The sequence below is a fragment of the Cetorhinus maximus genome, chromosome 26, assembly GCF_964194155.1.
Source record: "Cetorhinus maximus chromosome 26, sCetMax3.hap1.1, whole genome shotgun sequence".
Taxonomy (NCBI): domain Eukaryota; kingdom Metazoa; phylum Chordata; class Chondrichthyes; order Lamniformes; family Cetorhinidae; genus Cetorhinus; species Cetorhinus maximus.
In genome coordinates this window covers 14431501-14455710 of record NC_135904.1, presented here as the reverse complement: position 1 = coordinate 14455710, position 24210 = coordinate 14431501, and the positions used below count along the sequence as shown (strand labels likewise).

The following is a 24210-nucleotide window of genomic DNA, read 5'->3' as shown; positions in this document are numbered from 1 at the left end:
ATGTATTCAAGGCTGAGTTGGACAGATTTTTGATCGACAAGGGAGTTAAGGGTTATGGGGGGCAGGCAGGAAAGTGCATTTAAGGCCACATTCACATCAGCCATGATCTTATTGAATGGTGGAGCAGGCTCGAGGGGCCCAAATGGCCTCCTACTCCTTTCTCATGATCTCATTCTTATAAACATGACAGGCATGAAATTTTATTGGAGGCTATTGTAACAACTTGTTGGTAATAGCGTGTCTGCTTTAATTCTCCTCTCTCACTACCTGCAGGACGGTTTGCGGAGACTGTCTGGAAATGAATATATCTTCACCAAAAGTAAGTTGGCCTTGCTTCCAGCTAGAGTTGACCGTTGGGAGTTCATATCCGATTCTGGGAGACAGTTTCTCATAAGTGGATTTTATTGCCTTTCAATTTCTAATTTGTAAGTATTTGTGCAATAAAAGAACAGGAGGAGGCTATTAGCCCCCCCCAGTCTGTTCTGCCATTCGTTAGATTATGACTGATCTGTAACTGACCTCATTTACCTGCCTTTGCTCCATATCCCTTGATACCCTAACCTAATTTATTGATCTCCGTCTTCAGCCTTTGGGAAGAACATTCAAGATTTCCACTATCCTTTGTGTGGACAAAAAGTGCTCAGTCCTAAGTGACCTCACACTAATTTTAAGATTATGCCCCTTGCTGTGAAGTCCCTGTTAGAAAAAATCAGTTCTTTGCATCTACCCAATTGAATCCCTTAAAGAAAAACAACATATTGTATTGATATAGTGCCTTTAATGTGATAAAATGTGCTATGGTGCTTCACAGAAACATTATCAAACAAAATATGACACCATGCTACCTAAGGAGATATTGGGTCAGATGACCAAAAGCTCGGTCAAAGAGAGCGGTTTTAAGGAGTGTCTTAAAGGAGGAAAGTGAGGCAGAGAAGTTTAGGGAGGGAATTCCAGAGTTTAGGGTCCAGTCAGCTGAAGGTAAAGCCACCAGTGAAGGAGCAATTAAAATCACGGATGCTCAAGAGCCCAGAATTGGAAAAGAGCAGATATCCAAGGGTTGTGAGCTGGAGGGGATTAAATAGATAGGGAGTGGTGAGGCCATCGATGGATTTGAAAATGAGATTGAAAATTTTAAAATCAAGATGTTGCTTGACTGAGAACCAACATAGGTCAGCAAACACGGAGGTGATAGGGAAATGGGACTTGCTGCAAGTTAAAAAGCAAGCAACAGAGTTTTGAATGACCTCAAGTTTATAGAGGATAGATTGTGGGCAACCAGCCAAGACTGTGTTGGAAAAGTCAAACCTAGAGACGTGAATGAGGGTTTCAGCAGCTGATGTGTAGAGGCAGAGGGGAAGTTGGGTGATGTCATGGCAGTGAGAATAGACGCTCTTAGTGATGGCACAAATATGTGGTCGGTAGCTTATCTTGGGGTTTAACATGGCACCAAGGTTATGAACAGTCTGGTTTAATATCAGATCGTTGCCAGGGAGAAGGATGAAGTTGGTAGCTAGGGAACATAGTTTGGAGCAAGAAACAAAAACAATGGCTTCAATCTTCCCATTATTTATTTGATGTAAATTTTTGTTCATCCGGCATTGGATGTCGGATAAGCAGCCTGATAATTTAGCAAAAGCAGAGGAGTCAAGGGAGGTGGTGGTGAGGTAGAGCATGTGAAAACTAACATTCCTGCAGATGATGTTGCTGAGGGGCAGCGTGTAGATGAGAAATAGGAAGGGGCCAAGGATAGATCCTTGGGGACACCAGAGGTAACCGTATGGGAACAGGAAAAAAATGCTATTGCAAGTGATACCCTGGCTACAATTAGAAAAGAATGGAACCCCATGAGAGCAGTTCCACCCAACTGGATGACCATGGAGAGGTGTTATAGGAGGATGGTGTGATCAGCCTTGTAAAAGGCTACAGATAGGATGAGAAGGGAAAGTTAACCTCTGTCACAGTTGGATAGGATGTCATTTGTGACTTTAAGCTGTTTTGGTACTGTGGCAAGGGTGGTAACCTGATCAGAGGGATTCAAATGTGGAGTTCCAGGAAAGATGGATACAGGTTTGGGAGGTGACAACGCATTCAAGGATTTTGGAAAGGAAAAGGAGATTAGAGATGGGACAGTAGTTTTTGCAAAGGCATTGGGGTCAAGGGTTGTTTTGTTTTGAGGAGAGGGCTGATGATAGCAGATCTAAAGGAGAGAGGGACAACACCTGAAGAGAAAACCCGTTAACTATCTTGGCTTAAAATTCCTTGATTAGGTCACCTATAACCTTCTAAACTCAAAAGTTTATGCAACCTGCCTTCATATGTAACCCTTTAAGTCCCAGTGGCGTTTTAGTGAATCTGCACTACAACCACCTAAAAAGGCAATATGTTCTCCCTGAGGTCAAAAACTGAACACAGTATCCCAGCTGGAATGTGACCAATGCTTTGTACAACTGAAGCATCACCACCTCAGTTTTGTATTCTAACCCCCTTGAGATGAGGACCAATATTTCCATATGCCTTTTCAATTACATTTTGTACCTGTCCACTGACATTTAATGATTTACATACTTAGACATCAAAATCCCTTTGCTCCTCCACAGTTTCTAGTCTCGAGCATAACAGGAATAGGTTATTCAGCCCCTCTGGCTTGTTCTGCCATTTAGTAGCTCATGTCTGATTTGTATATTTAACTCTATCTGCCTTGGTTTCATAACCTAAGATTTTTGTTAGGTAAAGGTTTTATCAGTCTCGGTTTTAAAATTTTCAATTGATCAAGCCCCTCAAGGTTTTTAGAAGAAGAGTTCCAGATATTGCCTACTTATTTCCCCCTTGTTCTGGGCACTCAAAGGAAACACATTCCCTCTACTTTATCCTTTGATCTTAAATACCTGAATTGGATCACCCTTTAATCCTCCATATTCAGGGAATACAATCCGAGCCTATACAACTTGTCCTCATAAATTAACCTTTTTAACTCCAAATTATCTTGGTGAATATTGCTGCACTGCCTCCAAAGCTGGTATATCCTTTAAGGCATGGTTGGCAGAATTGAATACACCAGAGCTCTGTACATAACAGCTGAAAGATAGCTTGAACCCCTTTGTATTTAAGCCCTCTTGGAGATAAAGGCCAACATTCCACCAGCCCTTTTAATTATTTTGTACTTATTCATGAGTTTGATATCTGTACTTGGATTCCTAAATCACAATACTAAAACATCCTACAATAGCAAAATGTTGCAGATGCTGGAAATCTGAAATAAAAAAAGAAAATGCTGGAAATGCTCATTCTGCAGTCCTGATGAAAGATCACAGACCTGACATGTTTGCTCTGTTTCTCTCCCAGCAGATGTTGCCAGACCTGTTGAGTATTTCCAACATTTTTATGTTTTTATAGAATCATAGAATGGTGACATCACAGGAGGCCGCCATTCGGCCTGATGTCTGTGTTGGCCTTCTGAGAGGGAAATCCACCTCGTGCTACTCCCCTACCTTTTCCCCTTAGCCCTGCAAGTTTTTCCTTTGGAGATAATGATTCAATTCCCTTTAGAAAGCCTCCACCACACTCCAGAGCCTAACCACTCACTGCATGAAAAAGCTTTTCCTCATGTCACCATTGCTTCTTTTACCAGTTTCCTTAAACCTGTGCTCTCTGGTTCTCGATCCTCCTACCAATGGGAACAGTTTCTCCCTATCTACTCTGTCCAGACCCCTCACGATTTTGAATACCTCTATCAAATCTCCTCTCAGCCTTCTCTTCTCCAAAGGGAGCAATCCTAACTCCTCCAATCTATCGATGTAAATTGCTCTGCTTATCCACATTCCCAGCTCCTTGCTACTCTGATCTACCTTGCTGGTCCAAAGAGGTTGATCTCTCGCTTTCCCACGTTGAACTCCATCTGCCACAGCTTTGCCCACTCACTCAATTCCTCTTAACTTATAGCTCTTATTTACATCATTTACTGTGGTGCTTAAATTAGTGTCATCAGGAAACATAAATATACAGTGCTCTAATCCTTTACCTAAACCGTTTAGGAATATACTGTAAAGCTGTGGCCCCAGTACAGATTCCTGGAGGGAACACCACTAATCACATCCTGTCACCTTTGAGCCCATACCCATTACCCCTACATTCTGTACCCTACCTCCTAACCAATTCTAATCCAAACCAATAAGTTGTCTCCAATTGTGTTCTCATTTTCATTAACAGTGTCGTATACGGGACCTTGTTGAATACCTTCTGGAAATCCATATAAAAAACATTCTGTTTGATTCGTTAGAGATTACTTTCCGAAAATGGAATAATGCTGGTTCTCTCTGGCTCATTTTTGTTCAAATGCTTGTTACTCTTTCCCTAATAACAGAAACCAGTAACTTCCCCACAGCTGACCTTAGACTAATAAGCCTAGAATTTCCTAGTTTCTCTCCAATTGTGCTTACATAATGGAGTGACATTATTCATCATTAATAAAATATTCTGATTTCTATTTCTCAAAATCCAAAGTGCATGACCTCACTTCCCCATATTGAGTACCATCTGTCAATGTCCCTCAGTAACTTCCTGCTCCCATCTGGACAACTTGCTGTGTATTCCTCACTTAGTGTCATCTATAAACTAGAACTATATATAACTATTCCTTTGATGATTTTTGTGTGGTTTATTATGATGTTCCTTTGCTTATTTTCTTTGTGTCTTTTTCCCTCAGATGCCCACACTACTCTCACTCATCTTCATATTCCTGTCTCGCTCCATGATATCCCCCCAAGGATAACTGAAACGATGGAAAATGAGGATTCCTGGGACTTTGATATATTTGAATTGGAGGCTGCAACACACAAAAGGTAAGTTTAAATTATTGGAGCAATAAGCAGATTGGGAAGAGATTGATGACAATTGGATGTCAAAGTGCAGCTGTCGAGTTAATTCTTTGCGGAATTGGAATGTCACAGTTCAGCTAATATTTTTGGAAACATTTTGAAAGGGTTATTGGTTGAGGAGTGAGTGAGACCTGAATACTAGGAAGTATATAAATGGGAATGAAGGTGAGTGATATCCTGCAGCTCTGTCACTGCAGCAATAGAACAGACCCGCCTGAAACAGGGTCAATAAAATGTGCCTGAGTCAGGAATGGGTTCAGTTTCTGATCTTCCATTGAGAAACAGGCTTGTGAACTGGAAGGTTTCTATTGACTCGGGTAGCGACTGATTGCATAGAGGTTCCTATTGTTTCACCGGGTGAAGATGATTCTGACAAGAGGTTGTCTTTGTGACCCTAGTAAATTTGCAGCAGGGTTTATACCAAAGTTTCACTTTTCATTTCACCAGTGGAACCATTCCCGACTCTCATATTTTAACACCTGAGTCTGGTGGGCAGGGTCCATGCCTGTCTCTGCCCTTGCCCTGGTGGCCCCTGCCCTGGTGGTGCCTGCTGCTGCCCCTGCCAACCCCGCCCCTGTTACTTACCGGCTTGACTATTCCAATGCTCTCCTGGTTGGTGTCCCACTTTTTACCCTCTGCAAACTGCAGTTCATCCAAAACTCCTCTACCTATATTCTAACTCTCACCAATTCTCATTCACCAATCACTCCTGTGCACGCTGACCTACATTGGCTAGTTACAGAATCATGATTTTTCTCTAGATTTTCCTCCCTATACATGCCTTAATCTCCTTAGTGGTTCATTGTCAAAGTCTGTTTGATTACAGTGCTGCTGCAAAGCACCTTGGAACATTTACTATGTTAACAGTGCTGTATAAATGCAAATTGTTGTCTTTCATGGTAAGATCAGTCTCATTTCCTCGTACCTCACACTTCGATTCTTCTAATTCTAGCCTCTTGGACACACTTGATTTTAATCGCAACGCCATTGGCAACCATGCCTTAAGTTACCCTGGGTTCTATGGTCTGGAATTTCCTCTCTAATCCTCTTCACCCTCACTGTCTCTCCTTCCTCCTTTAAGATGCTCCTCAAAAATTCACATCTCACCAAGCTTTGGCCGTTTTCCCTCATATTGCCTTACATGCCTCAGTATCAAATAACGCTGCTGTGAAGCACCTTGGAATTTTTTATTCCATTGACAGAGCTATAGAAATACAACTTGGTGTTTATCCTAACATGGGCCCTGCCCTTTCCAAATATGCATTGTGGTATGGTTCTGTGCAGAATATGTTTCCCAATAACTAGTAGTTTATTTTCACTCAAACTTAGCCATTGCATTCCATCCTTCATTAACAGTAGACCAGAAAAGCTATTGATCACTGATATCAGATGCTAACTTGAGGCAGAAATACCCAGCACAGCTTGAATGTGGCAGTGTGAAACCTGGAACAAACTCTGGCCTAAGTGGAAACCATTTCTGAACTCGTGATTGGATTACTGCTTTCTAATCCTTGGTACTACTTATTAACCATATTCAAGTTGAATATGGCCAAACATGCAAGGTAATCAGTATTCAGCCTTGAGGCTGTTTAGAGTTTGCAAATTGAATAGACCTGTTGTTTGGATGTGATAACTATCTCCTTGTGCATCAATATAATAGGAACAGTGTCAGTATAATTAACTTCCATTTGTAGCTCTATTTATTGTAAGATATTTTGAAGGCAGCACTTATTTGAATTTTGGAATGCTGATTAATACATGACGATACGATGTTGATTGACTGGCCCAGTTAGTGAGCTGATCTGCATCACTGAACAATAGAACTCTTGGCTTGGTGCCTCCATCTGTTGGGCGAATTGTTGGCCAGAGATTTACACGGCACTTTGCATCTCCTGGGAAAAGGATCCTTGGTGGAATCCATCCCATGTCCTGACGCATTAGTCCCACTGACATTGCACTGTCTACGTACAGAGTAGGGAGATGAAGTGCTACAGTAAAAGTCCCTACCCATTATCAGGAACAGAAGCAGGGAAAGTGCTGAAGCCTTAATGTTTTTAAGTTTACATTTTTTAAAAAACAAAATTGTACTAAAATTATTAGTCTTTTCCCTGAGGTTCGCAGAAATGCTAGGACTCCATGAAGCAAGGTTATCCTACCATGCCTCTGATACTGCTCTCGAATCACTTAGAATCAAGAATGTGACTTGTGGCTGGGAGGAGGAAGAACAGGAAGAGATTTCAGCTGAAAAATGACACATGTGGATATGCCCAGCTCTTAGTCCATGACAAAATAAAACCTGTTAGCAGGAATCCTCTCTAAACCTCTCACCTTTTTCTCTAGGCCTCTGGTCTACCTTGGGCTGAAAACATTTTCGCGCTTTGGAGTCTGTGAATTTTTAAACTGTTCTGAATCAGTATTACGGTCCTGGTTACAAGTTATTGAAGCAAATTACCACTCCTTGAATTCCTACCACAACTCAACGCACTCTGCAGATGTGCTGCACGCGACTGCTTATTTCCTTTGTAAGGAAAGAGTTAAGGTGAGTTGGGTGTTTTCTAAAAAGACAATTTCCTTTCCTCCTACTCCCAGTGACCCACCTCAACTTATGATAAAGATACGGATTTTTTAAAAAAAAAATTCTCCAGATATGGGCTGTAAGAATCCTGGGAAATCCCAAATTGGGCTGTCTTGTTAATTACCTGTCTTGCTAATTAAAAACTAATTTATGTACCAGGTATCCACACTTCTTTGTAAGATTCAGTTTATCAATGACATTAATGAGCTATATTTTTTTTATCCTTCCCTTTGTAATTAATACACTCTAGGTAAAAGAGGCTGAGAGGTGACTTGATGGGCAATTATGGTTTGGGTCTTTGTTGATCAAGTGTATCTGAGCCCAAGATTTTGGAATAGTCCAATCGTTAAAAAAAATCCTAAGAAATCTAGCAGGATGTGCAAACAGGCAGCCTTCTGCAAGAACTAAAAGATAAACACCGAGCAGAACCTGAGGCCCAGATGTGTATTGAGCCCAAAGAACATAGCTGAGGACCGAGGCCACTGAGTTTATCTTGCTTTAGTCAAGCTTGGCTTTGAAGTATTTGAGTTGATGGAAGCCTGAGCTTAAGAAGTCAGAGATTGACATGGCATCTTTTGTAGTTGGGCTGTTTAAATAATAGCAAGGTGCTGATTGGGTTAAACCAGTCTCCCATAGGCTTTGCTGTGTAAAGAAAGTCCATGAGGAGATTCCCCAAGCACAGAAATTGTGGAGATCGCGCCTGATATTGACTGATGTGACGTTACCTGGAGCATGACCAGGGAGCAGTTATGTGGATGTTGTGCTTCTACCCAGAGCGTAATGGTAATGCTGTTGTGCTTAATACCACTGCTCAGATATTAGTATGTGTGAAGTCTTTCTTATACTGAATAAAATATAACTACTATCACCAGTAAGGGTTATCACTTTGAATGACTTTAGAACTTGAGAATAAGAGTTAAACAGTTAATTAATTCTGATATTCCCAACTCCAACGAAACGTTGCTTGGAACGTCAGCATTTATTGTCTGTTTCTAGTTACCCTGAGCAGATGATGTTGGACTTTCTTGAACTGCTGCAGTCTCTGTTGGTGATAGTGCTCCCATAATGGGAAGTTCTGCAATAGAAGCTGACTGCAGAGGTATTAAAAATTAGTTGGACCACAGCTTGAGTAGTGTGTACAGTACTGGTCGCCACATCACAGGAAGGTTGTGGTTGCAGTGGAGAGGCTGCGGATGAGATTTACAAGGATGTTGCCAAGACTGGAAACTTGTAGCTATGAAGAAAGAATTGGGTAGGCTGGGATTGTTTTCCTTGGAACAGAAGATGCCGCAGTCTATAAAATTGACTCAAAAAAACCAGGGGGCATCAACCTAAGGAAATTGGTAGAAGCATCATAAAGGAGATGGTGAAACATTTTGTCACCCAGAGGGTGGTGAGAGTCTGGAACTTACTGCCTGAAAAGGTCTAGAGGTAGAAACTCATCATGTTGAATAGGAGAGATAGCAGGAAATAGCCCTTTGGCCCCTCGAGCCTGTTTTACCATTCAATACAATCATGGTTGACCTGGTTCACTTTCCTACTTGTCCCCCCATAACTTTTGACTCCCTTAAAAGTACTTGGATGTCTATATGAAGAACTGTGAGCTGCGGTACTGCATCCATAGCAGTGGAAGATGGGATTAGGCTGGGCAGCTGGTCTTCATCCGGCACAGACACAATGGGCTGAATAGCTGCCTCCTGTTCCATAAGGTTTCTATGATTCTAGGCATACTGTACAAAATGAATTTGTTAGCTTTCATCAAAACTAGCACAGAGGTTCTTTTATGTGCAGATAATTATTCTACGCATCCACTTGTGTTCTGACTACCCTGCCTGTACTCTCCGTGGCATCATTCTGAGCTGGAATGCAGTAACACTGATGAAAGAGTCGTACATTAACTGCCCTCATCCCATTGTGAAATAAATCTGCTTTATTGTTTAAATTTTGCATTCACTGTTCGGCCAAGAGCGTCTTCAAATTGTTTTCAACACTTTGTCCATTTTTCAGCAAAGCTTGGACCGGACTGATGAGGTGGCAGCTCTCATTGCAGCCACAGTACATGATGTTGATCACCCTGGCAGGACAAACTCTTTCCTGTGCAATGCAGGCAGTGAACTGGCACTCCTTTACAACGATACGGCAGTGCTGGAGAGCCACCATGCGGCACTGGCGTTCCAACTGACTACACGGGACGACAAGTGCAACATCTTCAAGAATATGGAGAGGTAAGGAGTCTGAAACCCATTCAAAAAGGGCCCGGTTCTTGGTTGCACTTGGAGATTTGCTCTGCTAGTTTTAGCAGTAAAGGCTCTTGGGATGAAAATTGCTCTTAACATTTATGCTGCAGTTTAAATGGAGAAAGGCCCATGAGAGAAGTTGGGGGAGCTAACCAAGAGCAGAGGAAGTATAGAATGAATCACATTTTGACCTGCAATCGCTATATGCTTAGTATGCCTAGACCTGTCGTCCTGATGTTTGGTTTTTTGACGAAAATACAAGCACCAGGTGGGTTAACTGATTATTTGCAGCATAAGCTACTGCAAGGTGTTTCAAAAATCATACCTTTATAAAAAATACATTTTTAAAAATAAATTTAAGAACCGAGGGTGCATCGCCAGTGATGAGCTCGCTCTTTGACAGCCTGAGTCTGTACCTGTTGCTTTGATGTAGTGTAGCCCAATTTGAACATCACCCTCACGATCACAGCTTGTGTTTGAGCTGTAAAAGTGTGATCAATGTTGTAATTTGTGAAATATGAGGCAGCCCATTTGTGCCGTAAGGTCCCATAAACAGCAGTGAGGTCAATGATCGGATTATTTTCAATGATGTTGGGTTGAGGGATGCATATAATCATGCCCATTTCACTGATTTCTGATGGTTGAGGGGGAAAAAAATCAGGAGATGCGGAAGCACGGTTTAAAAAAAATAGTTTAACAGAAGAGGAAATGACAGAAATGCTAGCATAGCAGGCTTGGAGAGGAGTAACATACTTGTGTTGGAAGCATTTGCTTTTAATGCTGTTAATTCCAGCTGCCAAGAATTCCGGGTTAATTCCAGCTGCGGGAAGCCACAGGGCTTTGCTTCTTTAGCAGCTTTACTGAATAAATCCTACCTGAGGAAACTAGAGAAAACAGGGAAGCTTTGCAGTGGAAAGGACTCTGGAAGGAGCAAAAGAGATGTTTTCTATGAATGGTTTGTAGCACTAAGCTTATAATTCAGTTTAAATTTCATAATCTCACTCAACCCACAGAGCTGTCTTGTGCGCGAGATCGATCTGTTATCCTAATGCATTTATAGGATAGCACTAAGATGATATGGATGGGTTTACCCTGCATGTGTGACCTGTGGCATACCTGACTCCACATTGCTCGGTGAGTTAATGTAGAGGAGGCTGCAGCTTGGACCTGGCCTGTGTATAACTGAGACTGGCAGAAGAGACTGCATTGTTATGTAGATGCACCCTGACTGTGCAGAGTATAAGGGCTGTTTGATGAATATTTGCAGTGCTTCTGTTGAGAGCAACACAATCTTAAAGAAGGGCGTATCCAAGCTATTACAGCTAGGAATTCTCTAGGGAAGCAAGCTCCTGCACTGTCAGTTCCAGATTTCAACTGTGGAGCCAACACACAAAGGGGAAGCAGAGTCTTTACTCCTTACCAAAAGGAGGGAAATGTGAAGTCTAATGTTCACCACGTAGCCAGAAATTTCCAGTCAGGCTGCTCTACTGACCAATAGCTTAATTTACAGTTGACTAAAGAAGCAATCTAAATGAGTAAAACACTTGAAAGGGGAAGTGTTTTTCCCCATCTTACTGATGCTTAAATAGCAGTTTACAATCTTAAGCAGGCAGAATTATTTTATTCACATTTCCTAGCTGTTGCTGTTATTGTGACACATTCACTCTGTGACTGGGCATTGGAAGTTCCTTCACCCTCTTTCTGCCCAAAACCTTCCCCAGACCCCTAGTGTTCATGCTGGGAGGGAGGAGTTACTGAACTCCTTGCCTGAGTGAGCTGAGCTACCAGTGCTGAAGAAACAGTCACTAATTGAGTGTTTCAGCTAAATCACTAGATTCCAGTGCTAATGTGTTTTGCGCAGTTAGCACTTCAAGTCCCAGTTCCCATGGTGCTGCTACCTTCTCAATCGGTTGAAATAATGTATCTAATAAAGCCAATTAATCTTGGTCCGTCTTCTCATGACAATTAGATGTTGGCTTTTATTTGTACTTTTGGGCATTAGATAAAACTCACCAGTGTTTCAAGACCAAGTTAAAGACTTGTGGTTTTACTCTTAGGTGTTGCTGCAGATGTGATTATTTCAATGTTTGCATCCTTCATAAACTTCAGCTCATCCAAAACTCTGCTGTCCATATCCTCACTCACCCATCACCTCTGTGCTTGCTGACCTATATTCACACCCAGTCTACCAACACCTCGATGTTAAACTTCTCACCGTTCTGTGCAAATCCTTCCATGGCCTCGCCCCTCCTATCTCTGTAACCTCCTCCAGCCCCACAACCTTCCAAAATCTTTGCATTCCTCCAATTCTGCCCTCGAGAATCTGCCCGGCTCCCTTTACAGTGCCTTCATCCTAATCTCTGGAGTCCTGCTCCTAAACCCCTCTGCCTGTGCACCTTTAAAATGCTGCTTAAAACCTACCTTTTGGTCACCTGTCCTAATATCCCTACGTGGCTCAATATCTGATAATGCTTCTTGGGTCATTTCCTTACATTAAAGATATGATATAATGCACATTTATTGTTGAATTGAGAATGAACTTTTTTGGGCAGGAATGAATACCGGACACTCCGACAAGCTATTATCGACATGGTCCTTGCAACAGAGATGACAAAACACTTTGAACACGTCAACAAATTTGTAAACAGCATCAACAAGCCTTTGGCTGGACTGGAGGAGAATAGTTCTGGGGTAAGAATTGGGAGACATTCTGTGATGTCCAGAACTGCTCACAATAGGATTGCAATATGATGTGACAGGTTAAGTGGCAGCAGTGCTTTATGTACTGTGGTGAAACACTCTAGAATCTTTACAATGCAGGAGGAGGCCATTCGGCCCATCAAGTCTATAATGGTTCTCTGAAAGAGCATTCTACCTAGTCCCACTCCCCTGCCTTATTCCCGTAACCTTGCCCATTCTCTCTTTTCAGGCAGCAATCCAATTCCCTTTTGAATACCTCGATCGAACCTCCACCACCCTCTCAGGAAGTTCGTTCCAGACTCCAACCATCCTCTGGGTGAATAAACTTTCCCTCACATCACATTTACTCCTTTTACCAATTATGTTGATCTGTGCCCTCTAGTTCTTGATGTTCCTATAAGTGGGAACAGTTTCTCCCTATTTACCCTGTCCATACCCCTCAGGATCTTGAATACCTCTATCAAGTCTCCTCTCAACTGCCTTTTCTCCAAGGAAAACAGAAACAATCACACTCTGGATTGAGGTATGGTCAGCTTTAACTGGAGCTGGTAGCCACATCTCAATGGACTAACTGTAAATGTTCTACAATATAAGGAATTGAATTTCTTAGCATTTAGTTTCCACCATTCACTCACCCCACCCCTCTTCTCCACCACCACCTCCTCCTCCTCCTCCACCCCCCCCACATGCCTCACCAACCCCCCAAAAAAATGAAAGATGACAACAGTTCAGGGTCTCTCAAATGCAGCTGCTGAATTTCCACAATAAATGGAGGAAGTTTGCGTTAGTGCGAATTCTGGCAGTTCTGTGTGTTTGTAGCTGAGATTGGACCAGCGATGGTTAAAAACGGCCAAGGCCTGGGGAAAGGCATTGGACTCTGCAGAATGTTATAGACAGCCTTTAGTTTGCACACCACAGAGAAGAAGCTGCTGCTTGACGACATCATAAAATCCCAATGTTAGTGATCAAAACAATTTATTGTGTTTAAATATTTACCCAAAAGCTAGATATTTAGATTTCTAAATAACAATGATGGGCATCTTCACTGACAGCAGAGGTGATCATGTAACAAGTCATTGGATTAACATTTATTTTTTTAAAAACTTTGAAACCTGCCACCTTACCTAGTCTGGACCTTACCTACTCTAACCAATGTGGTTGACTCTTAACTGTCCTCTAAAGTAACCTAGTGTACTTCGCAGTTGTGGTAAAGCACGACAAATAATAACACTTTCACCACGTCAACTGCAGTGGTTCCAGCAGAAGGCCGCCCACCACCACCACCGCCACATTGTGGCAGCTAGAAATGCTGGTCTGGTCAGTGACACTGAAACCCTTGGTTTTGGCTACATTCACTTCTTCACCGAGGATGTCACCTAAAGGTTTTGGGGACGCCCTTTGATATGCTTCAAACTTTTCCAGATACCCACATTCCCAATGCAAAATTCAACTCCTGGAGAAGTCTCGAAACAGCAGGGAGACCGTCTGCCCAGAGCAGCCTGGGACAGCGCACCTATTTGATTTTTCCGAATTGATGTACAATTTCCAGTCCACACTCCCATGACTTTAGACAATTTCAAACACTTAATTCTGAAAAACAATCTAAGCTGCTGAATTAGTTTGTCCACAAAAATGAGGCGCTTCTCAGTGGCTGACACAAATAGTGACAACTTTGAACCTGCTAATGGAGGTTAAAATGATTTCCTTTGTCTATCGTTTATTTTAAAGATTTACAATAGGTGAGCTCATCTCAATGAAAAGTCACCTGATCTGTACTTATTGGTTTTTCCCAGCATTATATAGGTGTGCTAGTCGGATGAATGCCATAACTGACTGATATATGCAAAGTAAATAAAAAACAGAAAATGTTGGAAGTACTCAGCAGATCAGGCAGCATCCGTGGAGTGAGAAACAATTAATGTTTCAGGTTGATGACCTTTCATTAACATTAAGATTAACTCTGTTTCTCTTCAGAGATGCTGCCTGACCTGCTGAATATTTCCAGCATTTCCTGTTTTCATTTCAGATTTTCAACGCCTGTAGCATTTTGCTAATGTGCTGTGGTATATGCAAAATGTCTGATTCTTACATCCGCAAAACTCCTTGAAATGTTATCTCTCCCTTGAGAAAATAGGATGCCTCATTGAAGAAGTTCCATGATGGTATGTGTGCAGATGGCCACCTCTTGTGTCTGTTGAGTGCTTTCTTTATTCAAACTACCCTAATCACCTGGGATTAGATAGGCCCGGCAGAGAAACAGGTCATTTGACCTAACCAGTCCATGCTGCAATTTATGCTCCACTCAAACCTCCTTTTATCTTGTCTCATCTAAATCAACATTGTAACCCTTTATTCCCTTCTGCCTCTTGTACTTGTTTAGGGAGGCAATGGCGTCGTGGTATTGTCATTTGTCTGGCAATCCAGAGACCCAGGGTAATGCCCGGGTTCAAATCCCATCACGGCAGATGAATGCAATAAAAATCTAGAATTAAAAGCCTAATGATGACCATGAAATCATTGTCGATTGTTGTAAAAACCCATCTGGTTCACAGATGCCAGTCTTCAGCCAATTTGATTCACTCCACGTGACATCAAGAAACGGCTGGAGGCACTGGATACTGCAAAGGCTGTGGGCCTTGAGAATATTCCGGCAATAGTACTGAAGACTCGTGCTCCAGAACTGCGCACCTAGCCAAGCTGTTCCAGTGCAGCTACAACACTGGCATCAACCCGGAAAATTGCCCTTGTACACTAAGAGCAGGACACGTCCAACCCGGCCAATTACCACCCCATCAGTCTACTCTCGATCATCAGTAAAGTGATGGAAGGGGTCATCAGCAGTGCTATCGTGGCTCTTGCTTAGCAATAACCTGCTCACTGATGTTCAGTTTGGGTTCCGCCAGGGCCACTCAGCTCCTGACCACCTTACAGTCTTGGTCAGGAACTGAGTGGACAAAAGAGCTGAATTCAGCGAGGCCCACATCCCGTGAATGAATAAAAAATAAAACCTCCCATAAGGCCCCAAGTGGGGATGTTCACTGATGGTTGCACAACGTTCAGTACCATTCATGACTGCTCAGATACTGAAGCAGTCCATGCCCAAATGCAGCAAGACCTGCTCAATATCCAGGCTGGTGCTGACAAGTGGTAAGTAACATTCGCACCACACAAGTGCCAGACCAACTTCAACAAGAGAATCTAACCATCACCCCTTCACATTCAATGGCATTACCTTCGTTAATCCCTGACTATCAACATCCTGGGTGTTACCATTGACCAGAAACTGAATTGTACCAGCCATAAAATACTGTGGCTACAAGAGCAGGTCAGAGGCTAGGAATCCTGCTGTGCGTAACTCACCTCCTGCCTCCCCAAAGCCTGTCCACCATCTACAAGGCACAATTCAGGAGTGTGATGGAATACTCCCCACTTGCATGAATGAGTGCGACTCCAATAACACTCAAGAAGCTCAGTACCATCCAGGACAAAGCAGCCCGCTTGATTGGCACCCCTGCCACAAAATTCATTCCTTCCACCACCATGGCAGCAGTGTGTACCAAGTCCAAGATGCACTGCAGGAACTCGCCAAGGCTCCTTAGACAGCACCTTCCAAACCCACAGCCGCTACCATGTAGAAGGACAAAGACAGCAGATCCTTGGGAATGCCACCACCTAGAAGTTTTCCTCTAAGCCACACACCATCCTGACTTGGAAATATATCGCTGTTCCTTCACTGTTGCTGGGTCAAAATCCTGGAACTCCCTAACAGCACTGTGGATGTACCTACACCACATGGACTGCAGCGGTTCAAGAAGGCAACTCACCACTGCCTTCTCAAGGGCACTTTGGGATGGGCAGTAAACGCTGGCAAAGCCAGCGACGCCCACAACTCATAAATAAAAAAAGAGTTTCCGCTTAAATGCATGGTAGCACATTCCACGTTTTCACCACTCTTTGGGTAAGGAATGTTATTCTGAATTCTCTGTTGGATTTCTTGGTGACTTCCTTATTATTGATGACCTTTAGTTATAATTTTTCACAAGAAAACAGAATCACAGAATCTTTGCAGTGCAGAAGGAGGTCATTCGGCCCATCAAGCCTGCACTGGCTCTCTGAAAGGGCATTCCACCTAGTCCCACTCCCCTGCCTTATCCCCATAACCTTGCACATTCTCTCTTTTCAGGTAGCAATCCAATTCCCTTTTGAATACCTCGATTGACACTGCCTCCACCACCCCCTCAGGAAGTTTGTTCCAGACTTCGACCATCCTCTGGGTGAAAAAATTTTCATCAAATCACTGTTACCCCTTTTGCCAATTATTTTGCATCTCTTCTCTAGTTCTTGATGCTCCCTTGAGTGGGAACAGTTTCTAACTATTGACCCTGTCCATATCCCTCAGGATTTTGAATACGTCTATCAAGCCTTCTTTTTTCCAATGGAAACAGCCCCAGCCTCTCTAATCTATCTTCATAACTACAGTTCTTTATCCCTGGAATCATTCTTATGAACCTCCTCTGTACTGTCTCCAATGCCTTCACATCCTTCCTCAAGTATGATGCCCAGAACTGGATGCAGTACTCCAGATGAGGCCTAACTAGTGTCTTATACAAATTTAACATGACTTCCTTACACTTGTACTCAAAGCTCCTATTAATAAAGCCTGAGATACTATATGTTTTATTAACTGCTCTCTCAACATGCCCTGCCATCTTCAAAGACTCATGTACATATACGTCTCTTGATTCCTGCATCTCCTTTAGAATTTCTCCCTTTATTTCATACTATGCCTTTATATTCTTCCTGCCAAAATGAATCACCTCACATTTCTCCACATTGAACTTCATCTGCCACTTGTCCACCAACATGTCTATGTCCTTTTTGAAGTTCAGGACCAGCCTCAACACAGTTGACAAGTTTCCAATCTTCATATCATATGTAAATTTTGAAATCATGTCCTGCACATCACAGTCTAGGTCATTAATATATATATATCAGGAAGAGCAAGGGTCCCAACACTGACCCCTGGGGAACTCCACCACAAACTTTCCTCCAATCTGAAAAATATCCATTAACCGGTACTTTATTTCCTGTCACTCAGCCAATTTCTTATCCAAGTGCCTACTTTCCCTCTTATCCCATGAGCTAGAATTTTTCTCACAAGTCTGTTGTGGCGCTGTATCAAAGGCCTTTTGAAAATCCATGTACATCACTTCAACAGCATTGTCCTTATCAACCTTCTCTGTACCTCCTCAAAAGCTCCAGCAAGTTAGTTAAACGTGATTTTCCCTTAATGAATCCATGCTGGCTTTCCTTAATTATCCTGCACTTGTCTAAATGACTATTGATTTCATCCTGAAGTATAGTTTCCCTACCACTGATCTAAAGGTCGAACTGACTGTCTATAGTTGCCAGCTTTATGCTCGCATCCCTTTTCTGAACAAGGGTGTAACGTTTGCAGTTCTCTAGTCCTCTGGCACCACCCCCGTGTCTAAGGAAGACTGGAAGGTTATCACTAGTGCCTCTGCAATTTCCACTCTCACTTCCCCCAGTACCCTTGGATGCATCTCATCTGGTCCTGGTAGCTTATCTATTTAAGTAAAGATAGCCTTTCCAGCACCACCTTCTCAATTGTAAATTCTCCTCGTGTATCAGTTATCTCCTCTCTCACCTCGGTCAAGGTAGCATCTTTTTCCTTTGTAAAGACGGAATCAAAGTATCGTTTAATAGCTCTGTTATTTCTCCAGCCTCCACGTGTCAGTCCCCTTTTTTTGTCCCTAAGCATCCCTACTTTTTATTTTAACCACCCTTTTATTATTTACATGCTTATAGAAGACCTTGGGATTCCCTTTTATGTTAGCTGCCAGCTTCTTTTCATGCTCTCTCCTTGCTTTTCTTATTAGCTTTTCACTTTCCCTCTGGTCCTTTTATATTCAGCCTAATTCTCCATTGTATTTTCTACCTGACGTCTATTGTACACACACTTCTTCCTTTTCATCTTCACTCCTCTCTCTCTCTCTCTCTCTCTCGTCATCCAGGGCACTCTGGATTTATTTGTCCTATCTTTCCCCTTCAAGGGAATATACCTTGACGTTGCCTGTAATACTGTTTCTTTGAAGGTGGCCCATTGTTCAACCACAGTCCCTTCTGCCAACATTTGATTCCAACTCACTTGACTCGGACACAATGTCATCCCATCGAAGTTGGCTTTCCCCAGTTAATTATCCCTGCTCTGGATTGTTCCCTGCCCTTTTCCGTGGCCAACCTAAGCCTTATGATACAATGGTCACTGCCCCCTAGAGGCTTTCCCACTGATATTTGATCCACTTGGGCCAGCTCATTCCCCAGAACCAGGTCCAACAGTGCCCACACTCTCACTGGACTGGAAATATACTGCCGCAGAAAATTACCTTGAACACATTACAGGAACTCTCACCCCTCTTGTCCATTTGTACTATTCCTATCCCAGTCTATATTTGGATAATTGAAGTCCCCCATCATAGTTACTCAATAATTCTTGCACCTCTCTGTAATTTCTTTGCAGATTTGTTTCTGTATATTCCTTCCACTAGTTGGTGACCTCTATACTATATACTACACCAATCGATGTTATTGCACCTTTTTCATTCCTTGCCTCTAGCCAGAGAGATTCTGTCTGTGACCCCTCTCTCTCTCTCCAGTACTGTAATGCCATCTTTAACCAATACTGCCAGCACCACCTACACACCACCATTCCCCCCCGCCTTTTCTCCTTTTCCTGTCTTTCCTAAACACCTTGTACCCAGGAATATTTAACGCCCAGTCCTGCCCTTGTTTGAGCCAGGTCTCTGTTAAAATAGAAAACAGGAGCAGGAGTAGGTCATTCGAACCTTTGAGCCTGCTTTGCCATTCAGTATGACCATGGTTGACCCTCTATCTCAACACCGTCCTCCCGCTCTCTCCCCAAACCCTTTGATGCCTTTAGAATCCAGAAATCTATCTCTTTCCTCCTTAAATATATTCAGTGACTTGACCTCCACAGCTTTCTGTGCTAGAGAATTCCACAGGTTCACCACCCTCTGAGTGAAAAGGTTTCTCCTCATCTCAGTCCTAAATGGTCTACCCCATATCCTGAGACTGTGACCCCTTGTTCTAGACCCACCCCAGCCAGAGGAAATATCTTCCTTGCATCCAGTCTGTCCACCCCTGTCAGAATTTTATGTTTCAATGAGATCTCCTCTCATTCTTCTAAACTCCAGTGAATACAGGCCTAGCCGGCCCAATCTCTCCTGGTATGACAATCCTGCCATCCCAGGAATCAACCTGGTGAACCTTCACTGCACTCCCTCTATGGTAAGTATATCCTTTCTTAGGTAAGGAGACCAAAACTGCACACAATACTCCAGGGCCTCACCAAGACCCTGTACAGCTGCAGTAAGACATCCTCGCTCCTGTACTCAAATCCTCTCGCAATGAAGGCCAATATACCATTTTCCTTCTTAACTGCTTGCTGCACCTGCATGCTTGCTTTCAGTGATTGGTATACAAGGACACTCAAGTCCCTTTGTACATCAACATTTCCCAATCTATCACCACATTTCCCAATCTATCACCAAATAATATCATAATTCCATTTGTCAGCCTGTGCCTATAGTTCACCAATCTTATTAACCACACTCCATGCATTCACATACATGCACATGAACCCTGATTTTAGGCTTTTTTACTTTCTCCCTTATTCTGACCCCATCTAAGAGGAGTATTATTGCTTACTCTAATTCTATCAAACTCTCCAAGTATTTTATTTACCTTGATACTACTCTCTGATGTATCCTCCTTATCAGTTAATATTTCTAATCAGCATTCTTTGTTTCCATACTATCAAAAAATGTCATCATTTTAAAGACCTCCAGGTCACTCCTCAACCTTTCAAGAGAAAAGAGACCCAGTCTATCAATCCTTTCCTGATATGTATATCCTTTCGTTTGTTGTACCCTCTTTGTAAATCTTCTGCACCCTCTCCAGTGCTTCTATACCCTCTATGATAACATAGTGACCAGAACTACATGCTGTATTGCTGTGTGGTCTAATCAAGGTTCAGTACAGGTACAGTTTCGTACTTTTCAATTCTGTCCCTCTAGAAATAAAACCTAGTGTCTGGCTCATTTTTATGGCCTTGCTGACCTGTGGTGCAACTTGTAGTGATTGTTGTATTTGTATCTCAAGATCAGATCATGTTGCTCAGTTAATTTCATCTGCCACGGTGTTTTTAGTGATTTATTGCCCCAGTACGCATGTCTATTATTAATCAGTTGTTCTGGCTTCATTCCGGTATATTCTGAGCAAAGCCAGAAGTACAGAAGCCAACTCATGAGTTTCAGAAACCGTTGAGAATGGCAGCGGGTTGTGTTTTTCCAGCCCCCTCCTTCCACCTCAACTCGCGGAGAAATTTGCATCTCGATGAAATAACAACCTGTCTCCAAATTTCTGTACTCCTGTCAGGAAGGTGGGCGATGAGGGTGCAGCATATAAGTTGTTCAGTTGGCATTAATGCTCAAAATTCAGGTTTATATATTTGCTCGTACCTTGGTTTCAGACACTATTTCAGCAACCAGTGACTGTGTTAGAAATGAAACTAAGCTAAAATGGTTCCCACCCATCTCATCCTTGTCCTTTGAGTGCTGTCTGTTTTGTTCAGTTCTGTGCAGTGTGCTCTCACTGTTTCCATTACAGAATGGTGGCAGTAATGAAGATCCATGCAATACCATCCTCACCTCCCCTGAAAACCGAATTCTAATCAAACGCATGTTGATAAAATGTGCGGATATCTCCAATCCCTGCCGACCCCTGGACCTTTGTATCGAGTGGGCTGCACGTATTTCAGAGGAGTACTTTGCTCAGGTGAGAGGCTAAATTTTTTATTTACTTTCTCTCCTTGTCCTCAGAAGTTGATCATATTAAAATATAGCAAACTAAGAATAGTTGTTTGGCAGTACAGAACTTGAGCATTGCTTGGAAAAAAGTGACATGTCTAAGCTTTTTGCCTTGCAATCATCAGGACACTCACAAGAATTCCAATTTAAGGGGAAAACAGCAATTTATACTGTATGTGAAGAGAGTGCTGACTGGTTGGCAAGTGGCAGTGCTATGGAGAATGCACCAGTGATGGAGCAGCCAAATGAACTCCCCTTCCTTAACGTACTAGTTGATGTTGCCAGGGGATTCTCTACCGCAAGCCTACCTTGCCAATGTATGCATTGGGATTCTTACAGTTCTGCACACTAAGATTGGTCTTATTGGCAACCTTGTAAGTAGGGCCCGAACCATTTGTTCGCCATGCAAGATTGATGCTGAAACAGGGCGCATCAAAGATACCCTGCAGGATAATGGCTACCTTGATCAGATCGTTTTGCGCTGAATATCTCTCAAACTCATGAACGGGCCTAAGGCCGTTGCTTTCAGCTCTGAAAAGTGCCCAGTCTACCTCGGATTACCCTGGAAGGCCAAGGTATCTCAAAAATTTGAGCAACAGGTGAAGCTAGCTGTTTCACGCTGCTGCTGTGTAGTAGCAACACGAGTGGTATTCGCCACTAGCAGGATGCTGCCAAAAAGACGACCTGCCTATCATACAAATGAGTAACGTGGTGTATGAATTTCTGTGCCAGCGCAATGCTGGGTATGTAGGCCGTACGTCACAAAGACTGGCGGATCATATCAAACAGCATGTCCCATCGCTGTGCGTAACTACCCAACCAGCCTGTACTTCAAAACTCAAAACACAGTGTCCGACATTAGATGTGATTCTGTGTTTGAGGATTATTTAGCAAATATTGTCCAATGTGCTAAAAATTACGCTGACAACCAATTTAAGATTGTCAGTCGGGCTCGTAGTGTGACACATTTGCATGTACTGAACGCTACATATATTAACACACAGGGCCCTGTTCTTTGCAGACAGAAAGAACATGTGCACACATTGTGCCTGTTTCAGCTAAACAAAATAAGTGACAGCCATTCACTGACACATTCCTCAGGGCAGTGCCTTGACCAATCAGGGCCAAGTTGCCTTGTTTAAATTTCAAACAATGCTTGGCAGTTAACTGTCAGTCAAATACCTCATCCACCCCATCCCCACCCCTTCCTAACTCTCTGGTTCTCTTCAAACCCACCTCTCAATGACCCTTAATTCCAATGCCTCTGTACTGTTTGGCAACAGTTTTTGCCTCCTGAAATACCTTGAGACGTCATGAGTTAAAGGCAATATACAGGTACCAGCTGAAAGATTTTTAATTGTTTAGTCTTTATGCTTTTTCTCTCAATTCTTTTACAAATAAAGTAAATCTGAAACGGTAAGAATACTAGAGGACCTACCCCACTGCTCAGTCACTTGGAATACTCCCCACACAGAAATCCACATCCAGGTTTGTTAACCCATTTCCAGTGTCTGTTTTTAACTAATCAGTGTGTCTTTAAAAGAGTCTTGGTGCTTTTCTGTTTGAGAAGGAGACCTATTGCAGAAACTCCTTCATCTGGACATGCCCGTCCTTCCCCCATCTCTTGTCCCCTATTGCCCAGCCTGACCAATTTATGCCAACTTCGTTACGAGAAGCAGAGGAGAACCAAGAAACCAGAAGCCTGTGACTCTGGCAAAGTACATTGTGCACCAGGGCTGCCCCATAAACCTGACTGGCTGAGCTCTTCAAACCTCTCATTGTTTTTTTAAATGAATAACTGCCACATTTCTCTTGCTCTCAAGTGCTGATGGAGGCCCCATAACCCCCAGCATGTACCAACCCATCACGTTCCAGGGTGTTGGATAGTCAATCCAGAGCTTGGTGCGTCTCATTTCTACTTTGTCCCTCCCTGCAGGGTAGTTCAGCTCCACTGAGATCTGAAGCCTTGTACACAGAAAGCTGGGGCAGAGAAACCACATTCTACTAAAGTGGACTGAGTTCATGAGCATGATGGCTGCCATGTTAATGTATTGCATTATTTGATATGCGGAATGTTATTGTGATTACTCGAACTCTTTTGCCTCTGTCTTGTTCACAGACCGATGAGGAGAAGCGACAAGGGTTACCTGTGGTAATGCCCGTATTTGATCGAAACACCTGCAGCATTCCCAAGTCTCAAATCTCCTTCATTGATTATTTTATAACGGATATGTTTGATGCCTGGGATGGTAAGTCTTTTGATTTTTCCCTAATAGACCTTGCCTTCTCATCAAAACTGTCAATATGTTTTATAGTTCAAAGGATAATGTAATACTGTCATTAAAATTGTTAAATCACTGACATTCCTTTAATCATTTTTATCCTTTGCAATATTTCAAGTCTTTCACAAATTCATTTTGGCATCTTATTTCTTTCCTCCTATTTTGCAGTCTGTCATTCATCTTAAGTGTTGATTGTTCGACTCTGCACAGGCCACAAGTAAAACAGCTCAGCCATACGGGTGATGCATTTACCCATTGGGAATGGCATTACTATCACTAATTCTGCTGAATGGAGCTGATCGTAGTCCTCTTTACCTGGTGTTCACTGTACACAGAGAAATCCATACTGAGGCACAAGCCAAACCTCTCAACCCAGTTTTTAAAAAAATATTCGTTTATGGGATGTATATTTATATCGCTGGCTGGGCCAGCATTTATTGCCCATCCCAAATTTCCCTTGAGAAGATAGTGGTGAGCTGCCTTCTTGAACCGCTGCAGTCCATGTGGTGTAGGTACACCCACAGTGCTGTTAGAGAGGGAGTTCCGGGATTTTGACCCAGCGACAGGGAAGGAACGGCGATATATTTCCAAGTCAGGATGGTGAGTGGCTTGGAGGGGACCTTCCAGGTGGTG

At 42.7% G+C, this 24210-nt stretch overlaps 1 protein-coding gene across 3 annotated transcripts in view; it reads left to right on the top strand.

Annotated features, from left to right (window-relative positions):
- pde8a (phosphodiesterase 8A) overlaps positions 1 to 24210 on the top strand; it is a 123777-nt gene that overhangs the window by 94466 nt on the left and 5101 nt on the right. For all 3 annotated transcript variants that reach the window (XR_013573470.1, XM_078530159.1, XM_078530160.1), the window contains 7 exons: positions 274 to 319; positions 4703 to 4838; positions 7215 to 7413; positions 9457 to 9674; positions 12239 to 12377; positions 21096 to 21263; positions 23415 to 23544. Coding sequence is in view for 2 of the 3 variants with exons in the window: in XM_078530159.1 (XP_078386285.1) it covers positions 274 to 319; positions 4703 to 4838; positions 7215 to 7413; positions 9457 to 9674; positions 12239 to 12377; positions 21096 to 21263; positions 23415 to 23544 (1036 nt within the window). In the remaining variant the exon portion in view is untranslated. The remainder of the gene's footprint in view (positions 1 to 273; positions 320 to 4702; positions 4839 to 7214; positions 7414 to 9456; positions 9675 to 12238; positions 12378 to 21095; positions 21264 to 23414; positions 23545 to 24210) is intronic.